At 43.0% G+C, this 25,272-nt stretch overlaps 2 protein-coding genes across 26 annotated transcripts in view; one reads left to right on the forward strand and one right to left on the reverse strand.

Moving 5' to 3' along the window:
• The window catches only part of ubap2l.L (ubiquitin associated protein 2 like L homeolog), a 41,609-nt gene extending 23,069 nt beyond the window's left edge, over nucleotides 1–18,540 (reverse strand). For 13 of the 23 annotated variants that reach the window (XM_041573783.1, XM_041573780.1, XM_041573782.1 and 10 more), the window contains exons 1-9: nucleotides 18,414–18,540; nucleotides 14,562–14,685; nucleotides 14,401–14,478; nucleotides 11,928–12,038; nucleotides 11,667–11,835; nucleotides 10,915–11,010; nucleotides 10,719–10,764; nucleotides 8,485–8,591; nucleotides 7,377–7,451 (exon numbers count right to left, since the gene is read on the reverse strand). In XM_041573783.1, the coding sequence (XP_041429717.1) occupies nucleotides 7,377–7,451; nucleotides 8,485–8,591; nucleotides 10,719–10,764; nucleotides 10,915–11,010; nucleotides 11,667–11,835; nucleotides 11,928–12,038; nucleotides 14,401–14,478; nucleotides 14,562–14,645 (766 nt within the window). In that variant the 5' untranslated portion in view covers nucleotides 14,646–14,685; nucleotides 18,414–18,540. The remainder of the gene's footprint in view (nucleotides 1–7,376; nucleotides 7,452–8,484; nucleotides 8,592–10,718; nucleotides 10,765–10,914; nucleotides 11,011–11,666; nucleotides 11,836–11,927; nucleotides 12,039–14,400; nucleotides 14,479–14,561; nucleotides 14,686–18,413) is intronic. The other 10 variants (XM_041573789.1, XM_041573784.1, XM_041573781.1 and 7 more) reach the window with 2 other exon arrangements.
• Nucleotides 18,541–18,633: 93 nt separating this feature from the next.
• c1orf43.L (chromosome 1 open reading frame 43 L homeolog) lies at nucleotides 18,634–23,721 on the forward strand. Of its 3 annotated transcripts, XM_018228526.2 has the most exons (8): nucleotides 18,634–18,697; nucleotides 19,915–19,986; nucleotides 20,097–20,198; nucleotides 20,275–20,392; nucleotides 20,485–20,538; nucleotides 21,548–21,714; nucleotides 21,872–21,930; nucleotides 22,026–22,832. In XM_018228526.2, the coding sequence occupies exons 2-8, from the start codon at nucleotides 19,951–19,953 to the stop codon at nucleotides 22,222–22,224; spliced, it is 735 nt and encodes a 244-aa protein (XP_018084015.1). In that variant the 5' UTR covers nucleotides 18,634–18,697; nucleotides 19,915–19,950; the 3' UTR covers nucleotides 22,225–22,832.
• Nucleotides 23,722–25,272: the final 1,551 nt, after the last annotated feature.

Consider the following 25,272-nt stretch of genomic DNA (forward strand, 5'->3'; position numbering starts at 1 on the left):
CCCCAATGTAGGACAAGAGAAAAGGATTTAACGGTAAGTACAAAAATCTATTTTTCTCTTGCCTAGATTGGGGGACACAGGCACCATGGGGACGTCCCAAAGCTACCCATGAGGGCGGGACTTTTTACCCCTAGTGTTCAGGGAATAACCACCTGCAACACTTTCCTGCCGAAGCTCGCTTCGGCTGAGGCGATGTATGCGCCTTGTAGAATTTGGAAAAGGTGTGTGTGGATGACCACACTGCAGCCCTACAGACCTGTTCTGCTGAAGCCTGGAGGCGAACCACCCAAGAAGTGCTGAGTGAAGAAGTAGAATGAGCTGAACCTGGAAGGGTGTGGCCTTACCTCGTACCTCACAGGCCTTCAAGATTGTTGACCTAATCCATCTTGCATTGGTGGCCTTAGATACCTTAAGGCTTTTCCGTGGTCCTTCTGGTTAGACAAAGAGGTTGTCTAGCTTCCTTCTACTCTTGGTAGCCCTGGTGTATGTTCTGAGAGAACGAACCACATCTACATATGTAACTGTTCCAAATATGTCTTTTGTTCAGGACAAAATGAAGAAACCACCAGGTCCTGATTAAGATGGAACTCCTTAGGAAGAATCCTAGGTAGGTCTCAACACCGCCTTGTCCTTGTAAAAAAATCAAAAATGGTGGACGACAAGATAGAGCTGCTAGTTCTGAAACTAGTCTAGCCAAAGTGATGGCTAATAGAAAACTACCTGAAAAGTCAGCAGAGTTAATGGAATTGAGCCAATGGCTCGAACGGTTGCTCCTGCAATACAGAAGGTACCATATTGCGATCCCAGGGAGGGATTGTATGACGGTATGGCGGTATCATCCTCAATGCTCCCTGTAGGAAGGTCTTGATGTTGGGCAGCATTGCAAGCTGCTGCTGCTGAAAAAGGATAGATAAGGCTGATACCTGAACATTCAGTGAGCTGAGTGCCAGCCCTTATTTCTAAACCCTCCTGAAGGAATAACAATAGGCTACTTTCGTCCCAGGACTGTGGGTCTTTGGCTTTAGATTTACACCAGGATATGAATGTCCTCCATACCCTGTGGTAGATGCGTGCGAAGACGGGCTTTCTGGCCCTTAGTAAGGTCGGTATGGCCTTTTTTGGAACTCCTGATCTGGCTAGGATTATGGCTTCAAGTGTCATGCCGTTAAATCCAGCCATGGTGAACTCAGGTGGAGGATCAGTCCCTGAGATAACAGATCCATTCTGTCTGGAAGGTGGAATGGTGCGTCCACTGATGAACTTATGAGCTCTTCGAACCAAGTGTGGTGTGGCCAGTAGGGTGCCACTACAACTGTTTCTACCCTTCTTGATTACACTTGGCAGAAGTGCCAGTGGTGGGAAGACATATGCTAGGTGAAACTGCCACGGAACCACCAGTGTGTCCATGCTAGGGCCAGAGGGTCATTGCTTCTTGTGAAGAACCTCGTAAGCTTGTTGTTGTACCTGGATGCCATTAAGTCTACTTCCGGAGTGCCCCACCTTGCCAGAATCAGTTGAAAAAACCTCTGGGTGTAGGCTCCACTCTCCCTGATCTAAGGTCTCTCGGCTGAGAAAATCTGCTATCCAGTTGCCCACTCCAGGGATATGAACTGCGGAGATAGCTGGTACAGTGTTTTACACCCACAGAAGAATTTGCTGTGCCTCTGCGAGGGCAGCTTGACTCCTTGTGCCTCCTTGGTGGTTGATGTAAGCCAACGCTGTCACATTTCCTGACTGTATTCTTACAGGTAGATCTTGAAGTCTGCCTGACCATTGGAGCAATGACAGGTAGATTGCTCTTAATTCCAGGATGTTGATGGGGAGTAGTTCTTTCTGTGACCAACGTCCCTGTACGGTTAGGTCTCCCAATACTTCTCCCCAACCTTGTAGACTGGCAACTGTTGTGATGACTGTCCACTGGTGATTGGGGAAGGGTTTTCCTGACGGAAGTGTTGTTGGTCAAAGCCACCAACTGATAGAGGTTCAAACTAGATCTGATAGGGGAATCCTGCAGTTTAGGTTCGCTCAGTTCCTCCTCTGGTGTTGGAGTAAGGCTCTGCATGGCTCTGGTGTGGAGCTGCGCATATGGAATCGCAGGATGACACTATAGTCCCTAGCACTCTCATGGCAACCTTAAAGGTACCTGATCCATTTTTTGCAGAGATGGCAGGAGCCCCTGCATGGAGGTGATCTTGGATTGGGGAAGGAAGGCTCTTCCCAATGAAGAATTTAGATCAAGCCCTAAATATTCAGTACTCTGGGAAGGTATGAATCGAGAATTTTGGAAGTTTATCTGCCAACCTAACAGCATTAGTGTCTGGAGATGAGTTGTGGCCAGTGCCATGGAACGGGCCTTTACCAGTTGGTCGTCCAGGTATGGTACGACACTCACTCCCTGCAGTCGCAGGTCCTCTAGAGCCGCAGCCATGACCTTTGTGAATAGCCTTTGCGCGGAGGATAGTCTGAAGGGGAGTGCCAGGGATTGCCAATGTTCTCCTGCCACTGAAAAGTGAAGGACCCAGTGGTGGTTGGGATGTATGGGGACATGCAGGTATGCCTCTTTGATGTCGATCACCGCCCTGAAATCCTCTGTGTCCAGGGACATTAGGACTGACTGGATGGATTCCATCTTGAAGTGGTGCTTCTTTACATGGTCGTTTAGTGCCTTTAGGTCTAGCACCAGGTGAAAAGATCCATCCTTTTTGGGTACTATAAACAGGTTTAAGTAGAAACCGAAGCCCCTTTTACCTTTGAGGGACCGCCATTACTACCGCGGAGGCAGTCAGGGCGTTTGGAACTCCATGGAAAGCTGAGTGCCTGTTCTGTGGTAGGGAGCCTTGAGATGGAAAATCACCTCGGAGGTAGCTGAGCGAATTCTATGAGATAGAAATGATCTGTAGGACCCAGGGTTCCAGTACTCTATGCCGTCACACCTCCCGAAAGTGACTTAAGCGTCCGCCAAAGGGTTTAGCTTTCAGGGGTGGGCACCTCCTCATGCGGAGGCTGTTTTGTCCCGTGCGGGCTTAGGTGCTGCTCTGCTTCCTGACCAAGAAGTGCTCTGCCTTGACTGGAATCTGGGGCGGGTCGGAGCTTGTTGCTTTTCATGTTAGGACCTCTGGCTCTGTAGCTTGAGAATTTTCCTTCTCTGTTCAGCACCAAAAAGTTGTTTTTTTTTTTTTTTCCACCGAGAATGGGAGACCAAGCAGAGACCACTTCAAGGTAAGATCTGTTGACCAGTTTTTTAGCCAAAGGAAACGTCTGGCTGCAATGGATTATGCCGAAGCCCATGTGACGAGCTTAGCTGCGTCCAGGACTGCTACGCAAATTTATATATTTGTGTCCGCTATCGGAGCTAGAAAGAGGTTGGGCCACCTGTTCCACCCAAACTTCCATTGACCTGGATCCCCATGGGGTGGCAATAATAGGTCGGAGAGTTCTGCCTGCTGCTGTAAAAATCGACTTGCAGAAACCCTCAAGACGTTTGTCGATAGGATCGTTAAAGGAAGCCGCATCGACTACTGGAATGGTGGTGGTCTTTGACAATTTAGAGACGGGTGGGTCCACTGCTGGGGGTGAAGACCAAGGTCTGTAAAGTAAAAGGATAAGTTTGAGTAAAGCGATGGAAAATTGGACTCTATGGTCTGGCGTTTTCCATTGTGCTTTAACAATGTCGCCCAGCTGTTCATAGGCTGGAAAGACACAAGAAGACTTCTTTTGCCTCTTGAAAATGTTATTGGTTTGCTAAAGGTGGGGTGTGCCTGAATCAGGCTCTCGACCTCTCATTGTGATCTAGGGGTATCCTGATCCTATTCATCTACGGATAGGATCTGTCCCTCTTCCCAATGCCTCTTCCTGTTCATCAGGCAAAACAGGTGGGGAAAGGGGAGGTCGCTTTGTGACCGACTGCTGAGTGACCGGTCTGTGAGGCTCTGTAGATAGGTGCTGTAGGACGGTATCTAGAGTCTCTGGAATTCTGGCTAGGTTTTGTAGACCCGCTAGAGATAGAGCGCACACCATTCAGAATCCAAGCTCGTTTGATTAGCCGTAGCTGTCGCAGAGCTGGCTGGTAGGGCTGTGTGGGATTGTAATTGTGCCGTGACTGCTGCAGTCTTACAGGCTTCACATATTGGCTCAGCCAAAACACTAGCAAATTTAGGTCTGCAAGTAGCCCATGCCAAATACTAAATTGCATTGGTGGTACATGCAGTTGCCTGCTTGGGAAGGGACTGGTCATCTGCCCTGCCCGTCATGGCTATACTATGTAGTGCAACCCAGTAAGTAAGATATTGGGGAATATTAGGAGAGTCCAGAGGAGTGAACCACTTCTCCCTTAGAGTGCAATCTGTGGAGACAGAGGGAAGTAGTGAAAAACCCCACAGTAGGTCCCATAGAGAGAGGGAAGTGTTAATCCCCTAGAGAAAGAGTAAGGGAAGTGTAACTACCTATTCACCAAGGTAGGAAGGAATGGTACCTTGTTCTTCTCTGTGAGAGACAGTGAGGCTGGAAACGCTCAGTACTGGAGAGAGAGATGCGGATCCAAAATGGCCGCCAGAGAGGTTTCCCGGGCTTTGGTATGGTACCTTAGTAAGATGGCGCCCGTGAGGCGCGTGTGCAGCGACTCGTGCACAATGAAATAGACGCATCGCCAGATGGTGGCGCGAAAGATCGCTGGGAATGGCACTGAGTTACCAATGCGGGGACTACTTTTAGTGCTGTTGTCCCATTATGATCTACATATATAAAAGCATTGTTAGAATTCTGTTCCATGGAAAATATGACTTAATATTGATTCATGAGAAAATGTATATTGTAACCTTAACATAAATATCAAATAAAAAGCATGAAACAGGAGGGTGATTTAGACAAACTGTGTGTTGACAGTGTCTTTATATCTACTGATGACCAGCTAAAGGTCTACTGGTAGATCCCATCTACCTTTGGACATCCCTGGCCTAGGGAAATCTTTGTCAGAGAATAGCAGTGAAAGTGAAACTAAATGCCTAGGAAAATCTGTGTGAGAGAATAGCAGTGAAAGTGAAACTAAATGCCTAGGAAAATCTGTGTGAGAGAATAGCAGTGAAAGTGAAACTAAATGGCTTTCTGCAGAGCTGACAGGCAGCATGTAATGGGGGGAGGGAGGAGGGAATTGACTTACCTCCTTGTGCCAGCCAGGAATGCTCAATAAAAGATATACCCTCCGTCGTGGCTACTGGTGCAGCCTCCGGAGAGCGGGAACCAGTGCCCAGGGTAGTGTGGGGGGGGGAGCTCCCCAGCCTGCAGCCTCCGTAGAGCGGGAAGGCTATAGAGCATCTTCAGATCAGAAGTCCTTGGCTGGAGGGGTTCTGGAAGAGAAACACTGACCCCTAGTAGTGGCATGATACTGAATAAATCTGTACCATTGCTCCCAGCCACGAAGTGTCCATCCTCCTTCTGAGGACACTAAAAGAAAACTGAGGATTGAGGAGGTAGGCGGGGATGAAGCCCAGAGCAGGAGGAGGAGGAGCCACTTTAACCTTTTAGTGTCCTTTCTCCAAGCAACAGGATCTTCATCCCCATGGTGCCTGTGTCCCCCAATCTAGGCAAGAGAAAAGTGAGCTATTTGTCGCTGAGGGAGGTGCATAACTAACTGGCGCCCCAATTAGCTGAAGCTTTCCTTGTCCTTTTATAAGAGATCTTTTAAGGTTCACTCCCAACTGGCCAAGTTACAGTCAGACGAGCTGCGGGGAAACTGGATCTAACGGCTGCACATTCACTTTGCTACTTGCTCAAGGCAGTTAAAGCATAGGTAAAGCTTTATAATAAGTGAATATAACATTGATGAGGGTTCTATTCTAAGCACTTTTGCAATGTACATTCGTTATTTCGTTATTTATTTTTAATTCCAAGATATTAAGGGATACATGTGCTGTTAATATGATTGAATTGTGTTACAACAGCGCCACCTGCTGGTCAGTTTCCCACCCGTCTGACCAGCAAGTAGTCAAGGAAGTTGTCAGGAGAAAGAAAGAGGTTGCTCTGATGTTTTTCTGATTAGGAAAGATGTGAGAAAAGTTTCTAGTAGTTTTACTAAGCAGAAGAACATCAGCCTCTTTCTTTCTCCTGACAACTTCCTTGACTACTTGCTGGTCAGACTGGTGGGAAACTGACCAGCAGGTGGCGCTGTTGTAACAAAATTCATTCATATTAACAGTACATGTATCCCATCTTGGAATAAAAAATATATAATGTAAATTAAAAAAGGGGCTTAGAATTGCCCCCTCGTCGGTTTTACATTTGCTTATTTTAAAAGTTTACTTATCTATTAAAGCAAAAGCTGCATCTCAGGGCATATTCTTTGCATGGCTAAAATCTCCCTCTGGCAATGGCTCTAGTGTTTCTGAGCTGAAAAGCAAATTGAAGGAAGGCAAGGGGCAGATATGGGTGCTTCTGTGTTATCCGTCATAAGCTGGTGGTGAACATACCATATATGTGTACATACGTGTGCCATTGATCTCTGTCTGGGTTTCATCCCAAACCTGCAGCTTACAATGGGGGTCATTTGTCAACCATGGGCAAATTTGCCCCTGGGCAGTAACCCATTACAACCAGATTGCTGCATTCATTGTTCTACTTGCAGCTGGCTTTAAAAAGCTAATCACTAATTGGTTGCTATAGGTAACTGCAAAAAAGGTTGCAAATCTGCCCAGTGTTGATAAATGAGCCCCATTATGACTTCTCATCTGAACGGATCCAGTTTACAGGGCAGATAGTCTGAGTGCAATTGGACAGAAGCTGAGACAGGGGGTTGTTTCTTAGCAGTTGGGATTAACTAGGACCCCATCATTAACTAGTCGCACACTCAACTTCAACTGCAGTCAACTCTAAGGCAATATATATCCATATACTTCCCCTTGCATGTTTGAACGACGGTCCCTAGGGGGCGTAACATGGACACCACACTTGCCTATGATTCTTACAGGTAATGCAATATAAAAGTATTTGGAAACGTTTTAAAGCTATGTGTACAGCCCCATTGGGAAACTAGTGAACAATTCTTATTGGATCAAAGCTGCAAGAGAGGGTAAATGGAACATTAATGTCAGTGTAAACACTGGCCCACTCCGAGCTCAGGCAAGAAATTGTGGCCCTAAGAGCATGCACAGGATGCGGGGCCAATCACGTAGGACTGCTCTGTTTGCAGGCAAATGTCACTTTCTGATAGGAGTAACCAGCTGGGGTGCTGGGAGTCTGATCCATGAATCCACTACTCCCAACACTACCTCTCTGTGGCTGCTGGCGGCACAGCCCTTAGTACTTCAGCAAGGAGGAGATTAAGACACACGGATCAAGAGAAACCAAAAGAAAGGATAAAAATTTATCAGGGGCAGATTGAGCACCTGGATATATCATACCAGGAGCAGTGGAAAATTCTCGGGGATAATTTGACCCCTCACCCCCAATGTAATCATGTCCTGAAACAAAAGGGAGAGAAAAAAAACACAATCAGATTGAGATGAAGTGCTGCTGGGCCCCGAAACTTCTCCCCACCTTCCTCCATATTCATTCCAAGCTACAGGCCAAACTCACGTTGTCTCCCCACTTAATCACTGGCTGGGCCACAGCTGATGTTTCAGCCCATATATTTTATCCATCACCCTCTCTCTCACCAAATTTGATTTCTTATATACGCCAATGGAAAAGATCCGTTTTCCAGCACTTTATAGGGGTGGTTCACCTTTAAGCTAACTTTTAATATCTCATAGAATGGCCAATTCTAAGCAACTTTTCAATTGGTCTTCGTTATTTATTTTAGTTTTTATTATGTGATTTCTTCTAAATCTTTCCAACATTCAACTTGACCTCATCTAAAGACTAATGCTCTGTAAAGCTATACATTTATTGGTACGTTTTATTACTCATCTATTTGGGACCTCTGCTATTAACATTTGGGTCCTGTCCCATTAATATTTGGGTCCTCTCCTATTAATATTCCAGTCTCTTATTAAAATCAATAAATGGTTGCCAGGGTAATTTGGATCCTAGCAACCACATTGCTGAACTTGCAAACTGGAGAGCTGCTGAATAAAAAGCTAAATAACTTAAGAACCACAAATAATAAAAAAATGAAAACTGCAAATGGTCTCAGAATATCCCTCTCTACGTCCTACTGACAGTTCATTTAAAGGTGCAACAACAACAACAACTCATTTAAGTCCAGACTCTGCTGGATGGCAGCACAGAGCAATTAACCCTGTAAAGACCATGAAAAATGTGGATACAGAAGATCCATTTGCAGAAAAGCAGAGACAGGAAAGGGTTCATAGTGACAACTTTACACATATACAGTTTAACCCTATTTAGACTAGTGGGACACAGTCACTTAGATAAATCACCAGAGTTACACGTTATCAGTGCTCATATGAAGCACATTCCTAATGTACTGTATGAGACGCATGGAAAGCAGAGGTGGACACGAGGGAGAGAGAAGAAAGAATTGACACGTACTTGTCCCATCGTCAGGTTCAAAATTAGCTGTGCTGTTCCACGCGCTGCTGTTGCCATAACTGTCCTCTGTGTTTGATGGCTCAGCATAGTCTGCAGGGTTAAATGTCCTGAAAAACAGCATGAGCATTAATGACAAGGACTAGACCCGAGGGCCCCATTATTTCTCTTTGTCTAACTCAAACATTTCTATAATGAGGATTTTACTATTCAAAACCACCCAATACACTCACCTTGTCACAACATAAAATGTAAGGTTTTCTGGGTACCCCTGGAACTACAGCAGGGTGACTGTTACCCCAATGTTTCTATATATCTGTAACCTTGTTATGAGCTAAGGGGGCCCAGTCTGAAGGCCAGTTAGGGGGAGATTTGGGGTGAGTGTTTATTTGTGCCCTGGGTACCCCTGGAACTATAGCAGGGTGACTGTTACCCCAATGTTTCTATATATCTGTAACCTTGTTATGAGCTAAGGGGACCCGGTCTGAAGGCCAGTTAGGGGGAGATTTGGGGTGAGTGCTTATTTGTACCCTGGGTACCCCTGGAACTATAGCAGGATGACACCCCAATGTTTCTATATATCTGTAACCTTGTTATGAGCTAAGGGGGCCCAGTCTGAAGGTCAGTTAGGGGGAGATTTGGGGTGAGTGTTTATTTGTACCCTGGGTACCCCTGGAACTATAGCAGGGTGACACCCCAATGTTTCTATATATCTGTAACCTTGTTATGAGCTAAGGGGGCCCAGCCTGAAGGTCAGTTAGGGGGAGATTTGGGGTGAGTGTTTATTTGTACCCTGGGTACCCCTGGAACTATAGCAGGGTGACACCCCAATGTTTCTATATATCTGTAACCTTGTTATGAGCTAAGGGGGCCCAGTCTGAAGGCCAGTTAGGGGGAGATTTGGGGGTGAGTGTTTATTTGTACCCTGGGTACCCCTGGAACTATAGCAGGGTGACACCCCAATGTTTCTATATATCTGTAACCTTGTTATGAGCTAAGGGGGCCAGCCTGAAGGTCAGTTAGGGGGAGATTTGGGGTGAGTGTTTATTTGTACCCTGGGTACCCCTGGAACTATAGCAGGGTGACACCCCAATGTTTCTATATATCTGTAACCTTGTTATGAGCTAAGGGGGCCCAGTCTGAAGGTCAGTTAGGGGGAGATTTGGGGTGAGTGCTTATTTGTACCCTGGGTACCCCTGGAACTATAGCAGGGTGACACCCCAATGTTTCTATATATCTGTAACCTTGTTATGAGCTAAGGGGGCCCAGTCTGAAGGTCAGTTAGGGGGAGATTTGGGGTGAGTGTTTATTTGTACCCTGGGTACCCCTGGAACTATAGCAGGGTGACACCCCAATGTTTCTATATATCTGTAACCTTGTTATGAGCTAAGGGGGCCCAGTCTGAAGGTCAGTTAGGGGGAGATTTGGGGTGTTTATTTGTGCCCTGGGTACCCCTGGAACTATAGCAGGGTGACTGTTACCCCAATGTTTCTATATATCTGTAACCTTTTTATGAGCTAAGGGGACCCAGTCTGAAGGCCAGTTAGGGGAGATTTGGGGTGAGTGCTTATTTGTACCCTGGTACCCCTGGAACTATAGCAGGGTGACTGTTACCCCAATGTTTCTATATATCTGTAACCTTGTTATGAGCTAAGGGGACCCAGTCTGAAGGTCAGTTAGGGGGAGATTTGGGGTGAGTGCTTATTCATACCCTGGGTACCCCTGGAACTATAGGCAGGGTGACACCCCAATGTTTCTATATATCTGTAACCTTGTTATGAGCTAAGGGGGCCCAGACTGAAGGCCAGTTAGGGAGAGAATAGGGGTGTTTATTTGTACTCTGGGTACCCGAGCAGGGTTATTGGTCATACCAGTGTTTCTATTTATATATCTATATCTTTATATGTGATCTGTATTAGGAGAAGCAAATATTGAAATGTGTAACCCAACCACATGAAAGATTTCACAGTAAAGCTCATAGGATTGTGATGGAAATATCACTTCAACACTGCCCCTCCCACCCTCCAGGCATTATTGAATTCAAGCTTTTCCCTAGCAATTATTGTGCAACTCCCACCTTACTAGAGTGGAAGTGAAGACAGCAAACAGCAAATTTAAAAAAATAAATATATATATATATATATATATATATATATATATATATATATATATATATATATATACATACATATATATATATATATATATGCACTTTACAGCATTTCAGCCTCACTTACCCCATACCCTGTGCAGAAAAGCGATCACCTCTCCTTCCAGAACCCCCTGCAGGCAAAAAGGAAAAGATTGATGGGAGCCCCATACACTTTCATCCAAATAATAATCCCCCCAGCAACAGGGTTCTTCAACCTGCAAACCTCAAGCAGTTATTGAACTAAAATTCCCGGCCAATGCCGTGGTGTTTATGAAGGTTACCTCTGCCTCTTCCACGTCCACGACGACCCCTTTCCGTGCCTCTGCCAGATGATCCCCCACTTTTTCCTCCCTCCAAACCGTTCTCCTGTGCCCGAACTGTAAAAACGGTAATAAGAAGCAGGATTGAAGGACCATATGAAGGGGTCTCTACATAGGGCCTGTTTGTGAACTGTATATAGAGATAATAGAATGGCTAGAGGATTAAAGGAACAGTTCAGTATAAAAATAAAAAGATAGGCTGTGCAAAATAAAACACGTTTCTATATAGTTAGGCAAAAATGCAATGTATAAAGGCTGGAGTGAGTGGATGTGTAACATAATAGCCAGAACACTACTTCCTGCTTTTCAGCTCTCTAACTCTGAGTTAGTCAGTGACTATAAGGGGGGCCACATGGTACATTTCTGTTCAGTGAGTTTGTAATTGATCCTCAGCATTCAGCTCAGATTCAAAAGCAACAGTTATGACCCATGTGGCCCCCCCTCAAGTCTCTGATTGGTTACTGCCTGGTAACCAATCAGTGGAAAGCAAGAGAGCTGAAAAGCAGGAAGTAGTGTTCTGGCTATTATGTTACACATCCACTCACTCCAGCCTTTATACATTACATTTTTGCCTAAATAACTATATTAGATACTTTTTTATTTTATTTTGCACAGCCTATTTACCCAGTTTTTATATTTACACTGAACAATTCCTTTAACTGTTACAGAGATTGTTCTATATACAGATTGCATGGCGTCTCTTTTTTACTTACACTCTCGCCCACGGCTTCCCCCTCTCCCCCTCCTTGGAGCCCCCCCACGCCTTCGGCTGTAATCTCGCTCCCTGTCTCTGTTCTCTCGGACCTCCTCGCTGGGCTCTGTCTGTCCAGCATCCTTCTGTCCAGAAACCCCTTTCTTCTTCCCCACCATCTCCCAGGAGTGCTACACAAAGAGACACATCATTTGTTAGAAATAGATTGGCACAGGCATTGCAACTATAGGCAGCCATGTTTGTAGTCCCAGCACCACATTACCGTGTCTGGGTTGCCCTCCAGCAAGACATTGATGGCCCGGTTGATGTCTCCATTGCAGTCGTGCAGCGCAATCACACATTCGTCTTGATTTTTCCCTGTGATGTCGATCAACTAGAAGGAAACATGCTGTTGTGAGAAAGGGCCCGTCTAAGTATAGGGCCACACAGAGGGGTAGGACCCTGGCACCCTTTCCAACATTTCCTCTAGGGATGCGCCGAATCTACTATTTTGGATCCGGCCGAACCCCCGAATCCTTTGCAAAAGATAAGGCCGAATACCGAACCCTAAGTTGCATATGCAAATTATTGGTGGGAAGGGGAAACCATTTTTTACTTCTTTGTTTTGTGACAAAGGTCACACGATTTCCCTAACACCCTAATTTGCATATGCTAATTAGGGGGAGGGGAGGGAAACTGTGTGAGTTTATGTCACAAAACAAGGAAATAAAAAATGTTTTCCCCTTCCCACCGCTAATTTGTATATGCAAATTAGGATTCGGATTTGGTTCGGTATTCGGCCGAATCACAAAGGATTCGGGGGTTCAGCCAAATCCAAAATAGTGGATTCGGTGCATACCTACCCACAATATACGACTACTGTTTAATTAGATGCCAGTTGCCATAATAAAGGACATATAGTTCATAAAATTAATTCAGTAGAACCCCCATTTCACGTTTTTCAGGGGGACCAGGAAAACTATGTAAAATCCAAGAAAATTGAAAATCAGGAAATGTGTTAAAGTAACCTTTTCTTCAAGTATTGAAAGAATATAAGTCTGCCTTACTTTGAGATACAATATTTACTGTGTTAATAACAAGGGTTAAACATCGCAGCGTTAAAGGGGTTGTTCACCTTCAAACACTTTTTTCAGTTCAGTTGGTTTTAGATAGTTCCCCAGAAATAAAGACTTTTTTCAATAACTAGTTATTTTCTACTTGTGACCATTTTTCTAATATTGAAGTGTAAAGTGTAATTTTCACCTTCTAAAGCAGCTCTGGGAGGTGGGGGTCGTCGACCCTGTCAATTAAATTAAATTGATACATTTCTTATGTTTGTCCCTGCTGAGCAGAATCCATGGGTTTCATTACAGGCAGCTGTTAGACTTGATACAATAGTTACTGATACTCCAGAGATACTGCTGAGAAATGTATTGACTAATTGTAGCAACTAAATGTATCAACTAAATGTATCAACCAAACGTAGCAACTAATTGTAGCAACTACATGTAGCAACTAATTTTATAAACTAAATGTAGCAAATTTTAACAGTTCAGATACTCCTGGATCACTGAGCTGCCAGACGGAAACATCAGAGATATACATACGAACATTAACCTTTAAACTTCAATATTTGAAAAACAATAAAAGATAGAAAGCAATTGAAAAAGAGTATTTGTTTATGGCGAACGATCTGAAAACAGTGTTAATGTTACACTATGGGGGGCACGTGTCAGTCACATACACAACCTAAAGCAATACGTGATTGGTGCAAGACTGTTTAAGGGGCGGACTCATTGCGTTTACAGGCAGAATCCATGGCAAAATATACATCTGGTTGGTATTTGAATTTTATTATTTGGGAAATAAAGGTTTAAGAGAAAAAAAGCAGTTTTGGGGAACATCAGGACAAAATTTTGATGTAAAATCCGGGAAAACATTACTTAAAATCAGGGAAATGCATTATAAATTGGTGGGATCACAAATAAACTTAAAGGGATACTGTCATGGGAAAAATTTTTTTTCAAAATGAATCAGTTAATAGTGCTGCTCCAGCAGAATTCTGCACTGAAATCCATTTCTCAAAAGAGCAAACAGATTTTTTTATATTCAATTTTGAAATCTGACATGGGGCTAGACATATTGTCAATTTCCCAGCTGCCCCAAGTCATGTGACTTGTGCTCTGATAAACTTCAATCACTCTTTACTGCTGTACTGCAAGTTGGAGTGATATCACCACACTCCCTTTCCCCCCCAGCAGTCAAACAAAAGAGCAATGGGAAGGTAACCAGATAGCAGCTCCCTAACACAAGATAACAGCTGTCTGGTAGATCTAAGAACAACACTCAATAGTAAAATCCAGGTCCCACTGAGACACATTCAGTTACATTGAGAAGGAAAAACAGCAGCCTGCCAGAAAGCATTTCTCTCCTAAAGTGCAGGCACAAGTCACATGACCAGGGGCAGCTGGGAAATTGACAAAATGTCTAGCCCCATGTCAGATTTCAAAATTGAATATAAAAAAATCTGTTTGCTCTTTTGAGAAATGGATTTCAATGCAGAATTCTGCTGGAGTAGCACTATTAACTGATGTGTTTTGAAAAAAACATGTTTTCCGATGACAGGATCCCTTTACATTGCAGGAAACTTATAATCACGGGACTTAAAATCGAGGTTTCGCTGTATATTTATTGGAAAGGGAGGTGGTTAGAGGAAAGTTCGGATCAAGTACAAGTGATGGAGAGCTCCGTCTCACCTGCTTTACTTTCTCCTCGAAGTCTGCATCATTGTGGTCTGAGATCATCTGCGCCAATCTGATCTGCTCTGCAGTGGCCTGAAGGACAGAAATACAGGGATCAGCTCCAACCAATGAACAGTAAGCGTGCGGAGAGCTGGAGAGGGGAGGAGCTTACGTACCTGTGGTCTTTGCTTGTGCTGCGTCTGATTGGCCGTCTGTTCAGAGTTGCCCCGGGCACGGTTCGTGGTCACCGAGGTCATCATTTACAGTATATACAAATAACAGTATTTACAAAGTAGAATTCTGCAAAGGGAAAGAACAAAATTATCTTAAAAGTTAACTTTTAGTATGTTCTAAAATGTCCAATTCTATGCAACTTCAATCAATTGGTCTTTATTATTTATGGTCTATAGTTTATTAATGATTTGCCATCTTCTTCTAACCCTTTCCAGCTTTCAGTTGAGGGGGATCAGTGACCCCACCTAAAAATAAGGCTACAAATTTATTGTTATTGCTATTTTTTATTACTCTTTCTATTCAGGCCTCTCCTATTCATATTCCAGTCTCATTCAAATCAAGGTATGGTTGCTAGGGGAATTTGGGTCCTAGCAACAAGATTGTTGAAACCTCAAACTGAAAAACTGCTGAATAAAAAGCTAAATATCTCAAAAACCATAATTATTAAAACATGAAAACCAATTGCATATTGTTTCAGAATAACTCTCTACATCATACTACAAGATGAACAACCTCTTTAAAGGGGAAACAGATTTGTGAGTAAAACAGTAAACAAAGGGTTTAATGTTTAGCCTTCTTACTTTCCCACCTTTACCCTCCCCTGATCAGGGATCTGCATAAACTGTGATAATGAGCTTTTTGTGAGCAAGTCCCTCCCTTCCCCCAGCTGCCGCCATGCCACAGGTTTACAGATAAGGACGAGTTTGTCAGATTAAGTAGCTATACTCCAAATGAAAGTACTTTTAATTTCACTTTCCATAATTGGGAATAAAAAAAATTAATTGCTTAATTAACACAGAACCCTATTTAGAACCAGATTTAAAGGAAACGAGAAGCCCCTGCCCCAGGGAGGAGACACACACAGATCTGACAGTTTGGAATTCCTTTAAAGGGATACTGACACATTTCTATATCTGGCAGGAAAGTGACCGCATCTTTAGTAATGAAAGAAAGCAGCAGTTTTTTTTTTCTAACCAAACTCTCCCCCATACAAGTTACTCCCCTAGAATAGCTGCAGTGCTGTAAATGGAGAGTGTAAACATGGGGGCAGGGAAGGGTAAACATGGCTGGACTGGGGGGTTGGGGCAATTAATGGTGCATTCCTCCAGTACCAGTGACACATGCCTATGGACAGCAAATGTCAGAGGTCACATTTGAATATGCAAATGACATGGGAGTGGCCATTAGACTTGCGCTGCCCATTGATCTAATGGCAAAACTAAGCGCTGGGCTGCAAACACAAAAGCAGAGAATTAGCAAGGGATGAATAATTAACCTCATGTAGCCACCACAGTGCTGGCATGAAAGCATCAGACAATGACAGAAGTGAGATAAGAGGAAGGGGAAGTGGCTGGTTCCTATGCTGGAATGTAGGGTGTCTGTACAATCAACCACACACACTCAATGAGACCCAAGATAAGGCCATGTGACCTCAGGAGAACCATTATCTACTGTCAACACCCAGTTCCTTGGCCGCCATGTTTAAAGGGACAATAACTGCAGCCAATGAAGGGCATCATGTTACACATTGTGGGACCCAGTTACACAGCTGAGATGATTTAGCGTGGCTGAACTTGGGGTGCATGAAGATGGTGCTAAATGAGGAAAGGGGGTATACAGGAGACTCGCTATCTATAACGTTTATATTTATTAGATTCTCTACTCGAACACTAATGGGCAGATTTATTAAGGGTCGTGAAGTGAAAATGTTTCACTGGGTCAAAACTCTCACTTATCATACTCTGGATCTTTAAGAAATGGAATCTGACTATTCGCCACCTTACACCTGCCGTATTGCTGTATAATTTAATGGGAGAGGTCCAGGGAACAATTTGGTGATGATGTTTGTAGCCTTCCTGACATTCAAGGGTTTTCTTTGGAGAAAAAAAAAAAAAAAAACTAGAGTCGAGTTTTTTAAAACTCACTAATTCAGGTGGAGACTATAAACTTTCACAATTTTACAACATTGAGTTGTTGTAAAATTGCAGGGACAATCAAGAAACATTAATTTAATTCTTTAATTTATTTCTGGTGAACTATAGGAAACCAACTAGTTGTTTGGAGGTGAACAATCCCTTTAACTAGAAGCAGAATCACCGCAGCAGAGTTATACCCCAGTCAATGGCCCTTTACGGTTTCAATCATAAAGATAAACTTTTCTCCTTAATTCTGGGCACAGGGAATGTGATGCTCTTATAGGCTGCAATGCTGTTTATATACAGGAGTTACATACATCTATAATACGGACAACTCAAGGTATTGTTCAACTGGGAAAGGGGGTTAGGAAATATGAGGGGGTACATCCTTTCATACTGAGACCCAGAGCCTAGATCGGTGATTCCCTACTTTTTATTACCCGTGAGCCAAATTCAAATCTAAATGAAGTTGGGGAGCAACGCAAGCATGCAAAAGGGGGTTTATGCATCAAAACTTTCCTCCAAGCCTGGAATTCAAAAATAAGCAGCAGCTTTGAGGCCACTGGAAGCAACATCCAATGGGCTGGTGAGTAATTGGTTACCCACAAGTCACTGGTTGGGGGATCACTGGGCCAGATAATCCCTAATTCATGTGACTCATGGGAAGAGTGGGAGGAAAAATCTTACGGACTGTAAACAGTTTTGCCCAAAACATATTTACCCACAGCGACACACACACAGATGCTCCGCCCCTTCATTTACTAATTTACTTAACGAACAATAAATATTTTGGAGCCAAAACCCAGGGGGGTCTGTATATAAACACACTGGGTGCTTACAAGGGCAAATAGCAATGAATGCCGTTAGCTTTACACATAAGAGTTAAGGCTACAGTTGAAAAAGACTGAAATCAAATCCAGCCTTATCCTAATGCCCGAAAGTCGGACAGATGTCGATCGAAAGGAACTAAAAATCCTGTCGGATCGCGGCCGCATCTGTTCGTTGATGCGATCCGACCGCCGTTAGCCATCATTGGGATCCGAACGTTGGGCCCTAGGGCCCACAATCGGATCAGCCCGATATTGCCCACCTCAAGGATCTCTCCATGTATGGCCACCTTAAGGTTCTGTCCAAATATTTCTTACTAATAGGAACTGCCCAGTGATTGGGCCATGGCTACGACCCCCATTCGCATCCTGCCTATTGCACCCCTCTCCCATCACACCCTCCACCAGCTTCATCCATCTACTAATTTCACTTTTGTCACCCCATTCTTCCACCCTCTCCACTGACACCCCAAAATGTACATAATCCACCCTGCCCAATGTTGCTGTTCAATATGTCTCTGACCAAAATCAACCCCTGCATTTTGGTCCTGCCCTGTTACTCCCCCCACCCATTCATTTCTCAAAGGCTTTTCAAGAGCTGCCCCCTGCCTAGAGCTTTCATGCACCCAAATATATAAATATACAGATAGTGATAGGAGAGCCTCTGTATAAAAAGGTAGAACTCGGGGTTGACATGATGTAAATCCCATGAGGAGCTCAGTTTCCCGGGTAACGAGGCAATTAAAGGCCCCGCTGCCTCCACGAAACAAAAGAAACACAAACTCGATGTAACTGAATCATCTCGAAGGATTAATTTCGGTAACTTCCCCGGTGTCCGCCCCCAGTGAATTCAGATAAAGGCGGCATGGCCTCACTCGAGCCCGGGGTTTACATCAGCCCACTAGGCCGCGTGTAGCAACAAAGACTGGAGGCCCCGGGCAAATTCCCTCCACTCCCTCACGAGTATTTAAGCACCATACCGAGACGACTCCCGCCCCTTCCCCGATTCCTCCCCGAACCCAAAGCCCCGGGAGTCGAGCTCCGTCCTCACCTGCGGCTCCTCCGCTCTGGCAACACGTGACCTGCCCTAACGCACCGCCCCCGTTCACGTACGCTGGCCGACCTGACGTCATGCCGCGCGCGCATGCGTTCCATGACTTTAGCGTTCCAAGTGTCTGATTGGCTCTTTCTGCGTCTTCACTAGTAAGTTGGTTGCTGTCACGTGATATAATGTATGCGGAAGTGGCCTTAGAGAAGAACGAAAGAAACATGGCGCAGAGCAGTAACTGGTTGTCCGGGGTGAATGTGGTGCTAGTGATGGCCTATGGCAGTCTGGTGAGGGCATGGCAGGGATTGTTGTTACTTTAATGGGTTGTTTAGTCCATAGGGAATTGTAAGTGGAGGAATATGTTACTTAAATGGTGTCACTTTCATTCCTCATTGTTTTATACTAAACATAGGGGTGTGATTGGGGCCTTTACCCCACACTGGTCTCCCTGTGTCTTCAGTTTAGCCAGACAAACAACCTAAAGGGGAACTGGAGTTGCCACCTTTTCTGGAAAAAAAAAAAACGGCCTTCCTATTTATTTATCTTTATTCCCTATTAATAACATTGGGATCACTGACCTTCCTATATATTTATCTTTATTCTCTATTAATAACATTGGGATCACTGACCTTCCTATATATTTATCTTTATTCCCTATTAATAACATTGGGATCACTGACCTTCCTATATATTTATCTTTATTCCCTATTAATAACATTGGGATCACTGACCTTCCTATATATTTATCTTTATTCCCTATTAATAACATTGGGATCACTGACCTTCCTATATATTTATCTTTATTCCCTATTAATAACATTGGGATCACTGACCTTCCTATATATTTATCTTTATTCCCTATTAATAACATTGGGATCACTGACCTTCCTATATATTTATCTTTATTCCTATTAATAACATTGGGATCACTGACCTTCCTATATATTTATCTTTATTCCCTATTAATAACATTGGGATCACTGACCTTCCTATATATTTATCTTTATTCCCTATTAATAACATTGGGATCACTGACCTTCCTATATATTTATCTTTATTCCCTATTAATAACATTGGGATCACTGACCTTCCTATATATTTATCTTTATTCCCTATTAATAACATTGGGATCACTGACCTTCCTATATATTTATCTTTATTCCCTATTAATAACATTGGGATCACTGACCTTCCTATATATTTATCTTTATTCCCTATTAATAACATTGGGATCACTGACCTTCCTATATATTTATCTTTATTCCCTATTAATAACATTGGGATCACTGGCCTTCCTATATATTTATCTTTATTCCCTATTAATAACATTGGGCTCAACCATCGTTTTTACCGGCTAGGTGGCAACCCTAAGGGGAACTCCGCCCAAAAACACAGAGGGGCCCTGGAACTAGTGACGCAGAGAAAGCAGAAGTTTGGGTGTAAAAGAGGAAACACCAGTGACTTCCTTTTTATTCTGAAAGGCTCATTGTTTTACCTTGTTCAGTGCAGATAAAGCTGAGAGTAAGATTAAAGCGCTGGGATGATGGCGGAGCTCATTGCCATATTCGTATTCTTGGTAGGAATTGTCCGAAACCGTAAGGAGATTCCAGAGCAGATAATAATATCCTGGAGCAGTGGGAGGGATTATCTCATGGGGAACAGACTCAGTTGTCTCTCTTTCTATAGGTCTTTGTCCTGCTGTTCATTTTTGTCAAGAGGCAAATCATGCGCTTTGCGATGAAGTCTCGCCGGGGGCCACACGTGCCCGTAGGACACAATGCACCAAGGGTATGTGCCGCTTTATCCAGAGAACCTTCCACCTTGTCACTTCCCCTTTATTCATATCCTTTATTGCACTCGGCAGGAGATGAAGGACGAGATAGACATTTGCCTCTCTAAGGTCCAGGACATCAAGTTTGAGCCTCAGCTTTTAGCCGCAGGAGATGAGCGATTACTTCAGCTGGACAGACCTGGTCAAGAAGGTATTCTCAGTTACCTAGTGTCTCTGGGCTGCTGCAGTTCAGCTAGAACGTCTTTGGTCACTTACAATTTTATTCTGTTTATTTGGTTGCAGGATGCTATAATTATTTATACAGAATGAAGACAGTGGATGCCATTAAGGATACAGGTAATTACAGGTGCTAGTGGGACTTGGTGTTACAGCTCAGCTGCTGATTGGCTATGTTCATGTTGGCTACTCACAACACTCTGTTACTCAATCATTTTCCATTAACACTTTAAAGGGCAAGGAAAAGCTATAATGAATGGCCTCCCGTTTACCCCATATATATTATCAGGTTTCTAATGCACATGTGATGCATCTCTCTCTCTTATATATAAAGATATATAGAGAAGGAATGTTCTGGGCACACAATAAGCTATACCCTCATACTGTACTGTCTAAGGGAATCAATATGGCACCTCCTCCTCCCATATGTATGAATACAAATATACAGAGAAGGAATGTTCTGGGCACACAATAAGCTATACCCTCATACTGTACTGTCTAAGGGAATCAATATGGCACCTCCTCTTCCCATATGTATAAATACAAATATACAGAGAAGGAATGTTCTGGGCACACAATAAGCTATACCCTCATACTGTACTGTCTAAGGGAATCAATATGGCACCTCCTCCTCCCTTATGTATAAATACAAATATACAGAGAAGGAATGTTCTGGGCACACAATAAGCTATACCCTCATACTGTACTGTCTAAGGGAATCAATATGGCACCTCCTCCTCCCATATGTATAAATACAAATATACAGAGAAGGAATGTTCTGGGCACACAATAAGCTATACCCTCATACTGTACTGTCTAAGGGAATCGATATGGCACCTCCCTCCTCCCATATGTATAAATACAAATATACAGAGAAGGAATGTTCTGGGCACACAATACGCTATACCCTCATACTGTACTGTCTAAGGGAATCAATATGGCACCTCCTCCTCCCATATGTATAAATACAAATATACAGAGAAGGAATGTTCTGGGCACACAGTAAGCTATACCCTCATACTGTACTGTCTAAGGGGAACAATATGGCAGTTCCTTGCCATATGTAGAAATACAGAGAGAAACCTTCATATTTAACATCCATTGATCAGAAACTTATTTTTTATATCAGATATTCCCTTTCAAGAAAACAGGAAACACCCCAAATCTCTGGTGGGCAAAAACTTCCGTGCCTTCCTGCTTGATCTTAGGAATTCCAGCTCGCCATACAAAGGGATCCGCAAGAGTTTAATCGACTCCCTGCTGGATGGCTATGATACTGCTCGATATGGCCCCGGGGTAAGGTCACATCTTTAAGTCTTCTTTGAACCAGAGGCAACTTGGTGTATCAGCAGCAATGTCAGACTCCTATTATTATAACTAATACTGTGGTCTCTAGGGGAGTCTATGAGCTTATTGGAACATCCTAATTCTTATTTGCTCATTGTTACGTCAGGTCTATGGAAAGAGTGAACATGAGAAGTTTGTGGAATCCTTGAGAGAACTGTCGGCCATGTAAGTTCCCCAGTTGTCACACACACTGAGTATATTTCACTTTTCCTGTAGAGTAAACCAAGGGCTGTGTGCAGTAACCATCTCTGTACTTACAGTTTGCAAGCAAGAGAGGCGGGCAGCCAGAAACAACGCCAATCTACAGCTAAAGATCTGACCGCTTCCCCCGAGGTGCCATCAACTCCCACCATCCAGGTGACCTACCTGCCCTCCAGCCAGAAGAGCAAACGCCCCAAACATTTCCTAGAATTGAAAAGCTTTAAGGACAAATATAATACTCTGGAAAGCACTCTTTGAGCACAAGCACTCAGACAGGCTTCCAGTCATGACCAGTGAGCGGCTCTTGGGAATCTTCTCCCCTGCAGCATGGCGTTCCACTGGGATTCGGGGATGGACTTGGTAAAACTCTCCTGGTCACAGTGACTTTCAAGTGACTTACAAGTAACTTTCTAGTGAGTTGCAGAGATGTAAGGGGACAGATTTACTAAAGGGCAAAGTGAATAATGCTGGTGACAATTCGCCATCATTACCGCTTTTAGGCACTTTGCTGATTTACTAACCGGCAGAGGCGTAACTTCGCCAGCGAAAGAGACAGATGCTTTCGCTCATTCGAACTCTATCGGCAGCTGAATTTTCGCTCTGTTGAATGGATGTTACTCCGCAAATTCACTAAGATGCGGATTTTACTGAACGTTTCCTCTTTCGCCAGCTCAGACCAGGAGAAGTACATTCTTCTGTTACTTACATCATATTTTTAGTGCAAAAAGTTTCTAAGTCCCAAAAAAAACCCTAGCGACTTTTCCTTTTTCTCAGAGTGATCGCCTGCAAAGGTCCTTAAAATTTTTTTTCGGTAACCGGGTTCCCCATACATTTTCTAACATATGGCACATAAACTATACAGTGGGCTCATGTGTAGGGCAATATAACAACTCTATTGTCTTTATTAAGGTTCCCTGGACTTGTGTAATGTATTTGCTGCAACATATACGTCCATTCAACTTTATAATTTCCCGCCGTATGCAAATTAGCCTGAGTGAAGACCTCTAACAAAGTTGCGCATAATTGAATGCTAGCTGAAGTAACGCTAGTGAAAATTCGCCAGCGTTTGGCGCCCTGATTGCAACTTCGCATTTTAGTAAATTGGTGTTTTCTGAGCAAATGGGTAACTGTAGTGATGGGTGCGAAGTGAGAGGACTGATTTAAATGGACTGCAGTGATTTGTACATAATTCAAACATTCCTGACCCTGGCTCAGGCTCGGCAGCCATCTTGTTCTCATGGTTGCTTGCAAGCCAGGACTGGCTCTTGCACCCCTAATTAAAGTATACATTTTATAATTATTGCACAAGGCTGCAGGCTTCCCTTTTCTTAAATGCAGGTAGGCCCACTTAGACAATGAAGGGAGTTATTGTCCTGGCTGAACACAGGAAATAAAACAGTCCAGCAGCAGGAAGTACAGAGAATTTGAAGTCTGTATCTGGGTAAGTTCTAGGTAAAGATTGGATTCACTTACCATGGGGGAGGTTCTCAATAGATACAGTGTAATGGGCCCATATTGATTAGATAACTTATTTTATTACTAGGGGCCTTTTTTTAAAATTGTTCCTACTTCTTTCTTGTGTTTGACTCTAAATTATGCAGAAAGGCCCCACTACATGAGGAATTTGTATGTATGTAAATAGTTTAGTTATGTGGATTGTTCTGCCTGTTAAAAACAGGAAAAATGTTTTGTATTTGACCCACTGTGTCTGTGGGGAAATCTCCTGTGACTGTGTTTAATAAACAATAAAACCGTGTTATGTAGGGACAGAACTGTTTGTGTATCACACACCAACCATATCCATATAGTCAATTTTAAACCAGGTATCAGTATATTATTGCTCTCTCAGCGCACTGCCAGCCACAGTGCAACTAGAAGAAATAAAGACTGGGTATGGGGAAATGTGTCGTCTTTTGGCTGCAACCTGATTTAAACAGGAGCAAGAGGGTCTTGGTAGCCCATGCTTGAAACCCTACTGTTCAGGTGTTTGGGCCACTTTAAAGGGGGGACATGAAGGGAATGGAAGGGATCAGTTATGGGGAGCTGGGATTGGTTACACTGGAGAAGAGACCATTAAGGGGGGATATGATCACTATATATATAAGGCAGGGGTGTCCAAACTGCGGCCCGAGGGCCACATGCGGCCCAGGATGCAAATGAATGCGGCCCAGCTTGAAACGCTTGGTTCCCAAGGAAATATGAGGAGGGGGGACTCTGCCCATTGCCCAGTTAGTAATAATAATATAATAATACGTCTATTTAATATCCAGGTGTCCCATATTCCAGTGTATAGCTCCATCTGGTTATCCAACTGGCATTGTAGTTCTTTTCTGTGTATTTCCTTTACTTTTACAAATCAAACGTGTTTGTGTATTTCATGTGTGGCCCCAGACAATTTTATCTTTTTCCAATGTGGCCCGACAAGCCAAAAGTTTGGACACACCTGATATAAGGGGGATACGATCACTATATATAAATATAAGGGGGACATGATCACTATATATAAATATATAAGGAGATATGATCACTATATATAAATATAAGGGGATATGATCACTATATATAAATATATAAGGGGATACGATCACTATATATAAATATAAGGGGGACATGATCACTATATATAAATATATAAGGGGATATGATCACTATATATAAATATAAGGGGATATGATCACTATATATAAATATATAAGGGGATACGATCACTATATATAAATATAAGGGGACATGATCACTATATATAAATATATAAGGGGATATGATCACTATATATAAATATATAAGGGGGATATGATCACTATATATAAATATATAAGGGGGATATGATCATTATATATAATATATAAGGGGGATATGTCACTATATATATAAATATATCAGGGGACATGATCACTATATATAAATATATAAGGGGACATGATCACTATATATAAATATATAAGGGGACATGATCACTATATATAAATATATAAGGGGATATGATCACTATATATAAATATATAAGGGGGATATGATCAATATATATAAATATATAAGGGGATATGATCACTATATATAAGGGGATGTGATCATTATATATATAAATATATAAGGGGGGGATACGATCACTATATATAAATATATAAGGGGGATATGATCACTATATATAAATATATAAGGGGGATATGATCACTATATATAAATATATAAGGGGGATATGATCACTATATATAAATATATAAGGGGGATATGTGTGGCTAAATACAGAATCTAATTGGTGCTCCTGTGTTAGTAAATGAGTTGTGTCAGTGGAAAGGAGATTTA

The sequence above is a fragment of the Xenopus laevis genome, chromosome 8L, assembly GCF_017654675.1.
Source record: "Xenopus laevis strain J_2021 chromosome 8L, Xenopus_laevis_v10.1, whole genome shotgun sequence".
Lineage (NCBI taxonomy): Eukaryota > Metazoa > Chordata > Amphibia > Anura > Pipidae > Xenopus > Xenopus laevis.

Bases quoted from the DNA above. Each gene is read 5' to 3' on its own strand.
- c1orf43.L (XM_018228526.2), top strand. From the start codon at position 19,951: ATGATGGCGGAGCTCATTGCCATATTCGTATTCTTG. The intron at 19,987-20,096 runs GTAGGAATTGTC...CTCTTTCTATAG, and splicing joins TTGCCATATTCGTATTCTTG to GTCTTTGTCCTGCTGTTCAT. The intron at 21,931-22,025 runs GTAAGTTCCCCA...CTGTACTTACAG, and splicing joins TTGAGAGAACTGTCGGCCAT to TTTGCAAGCAAGAGAGGCGG.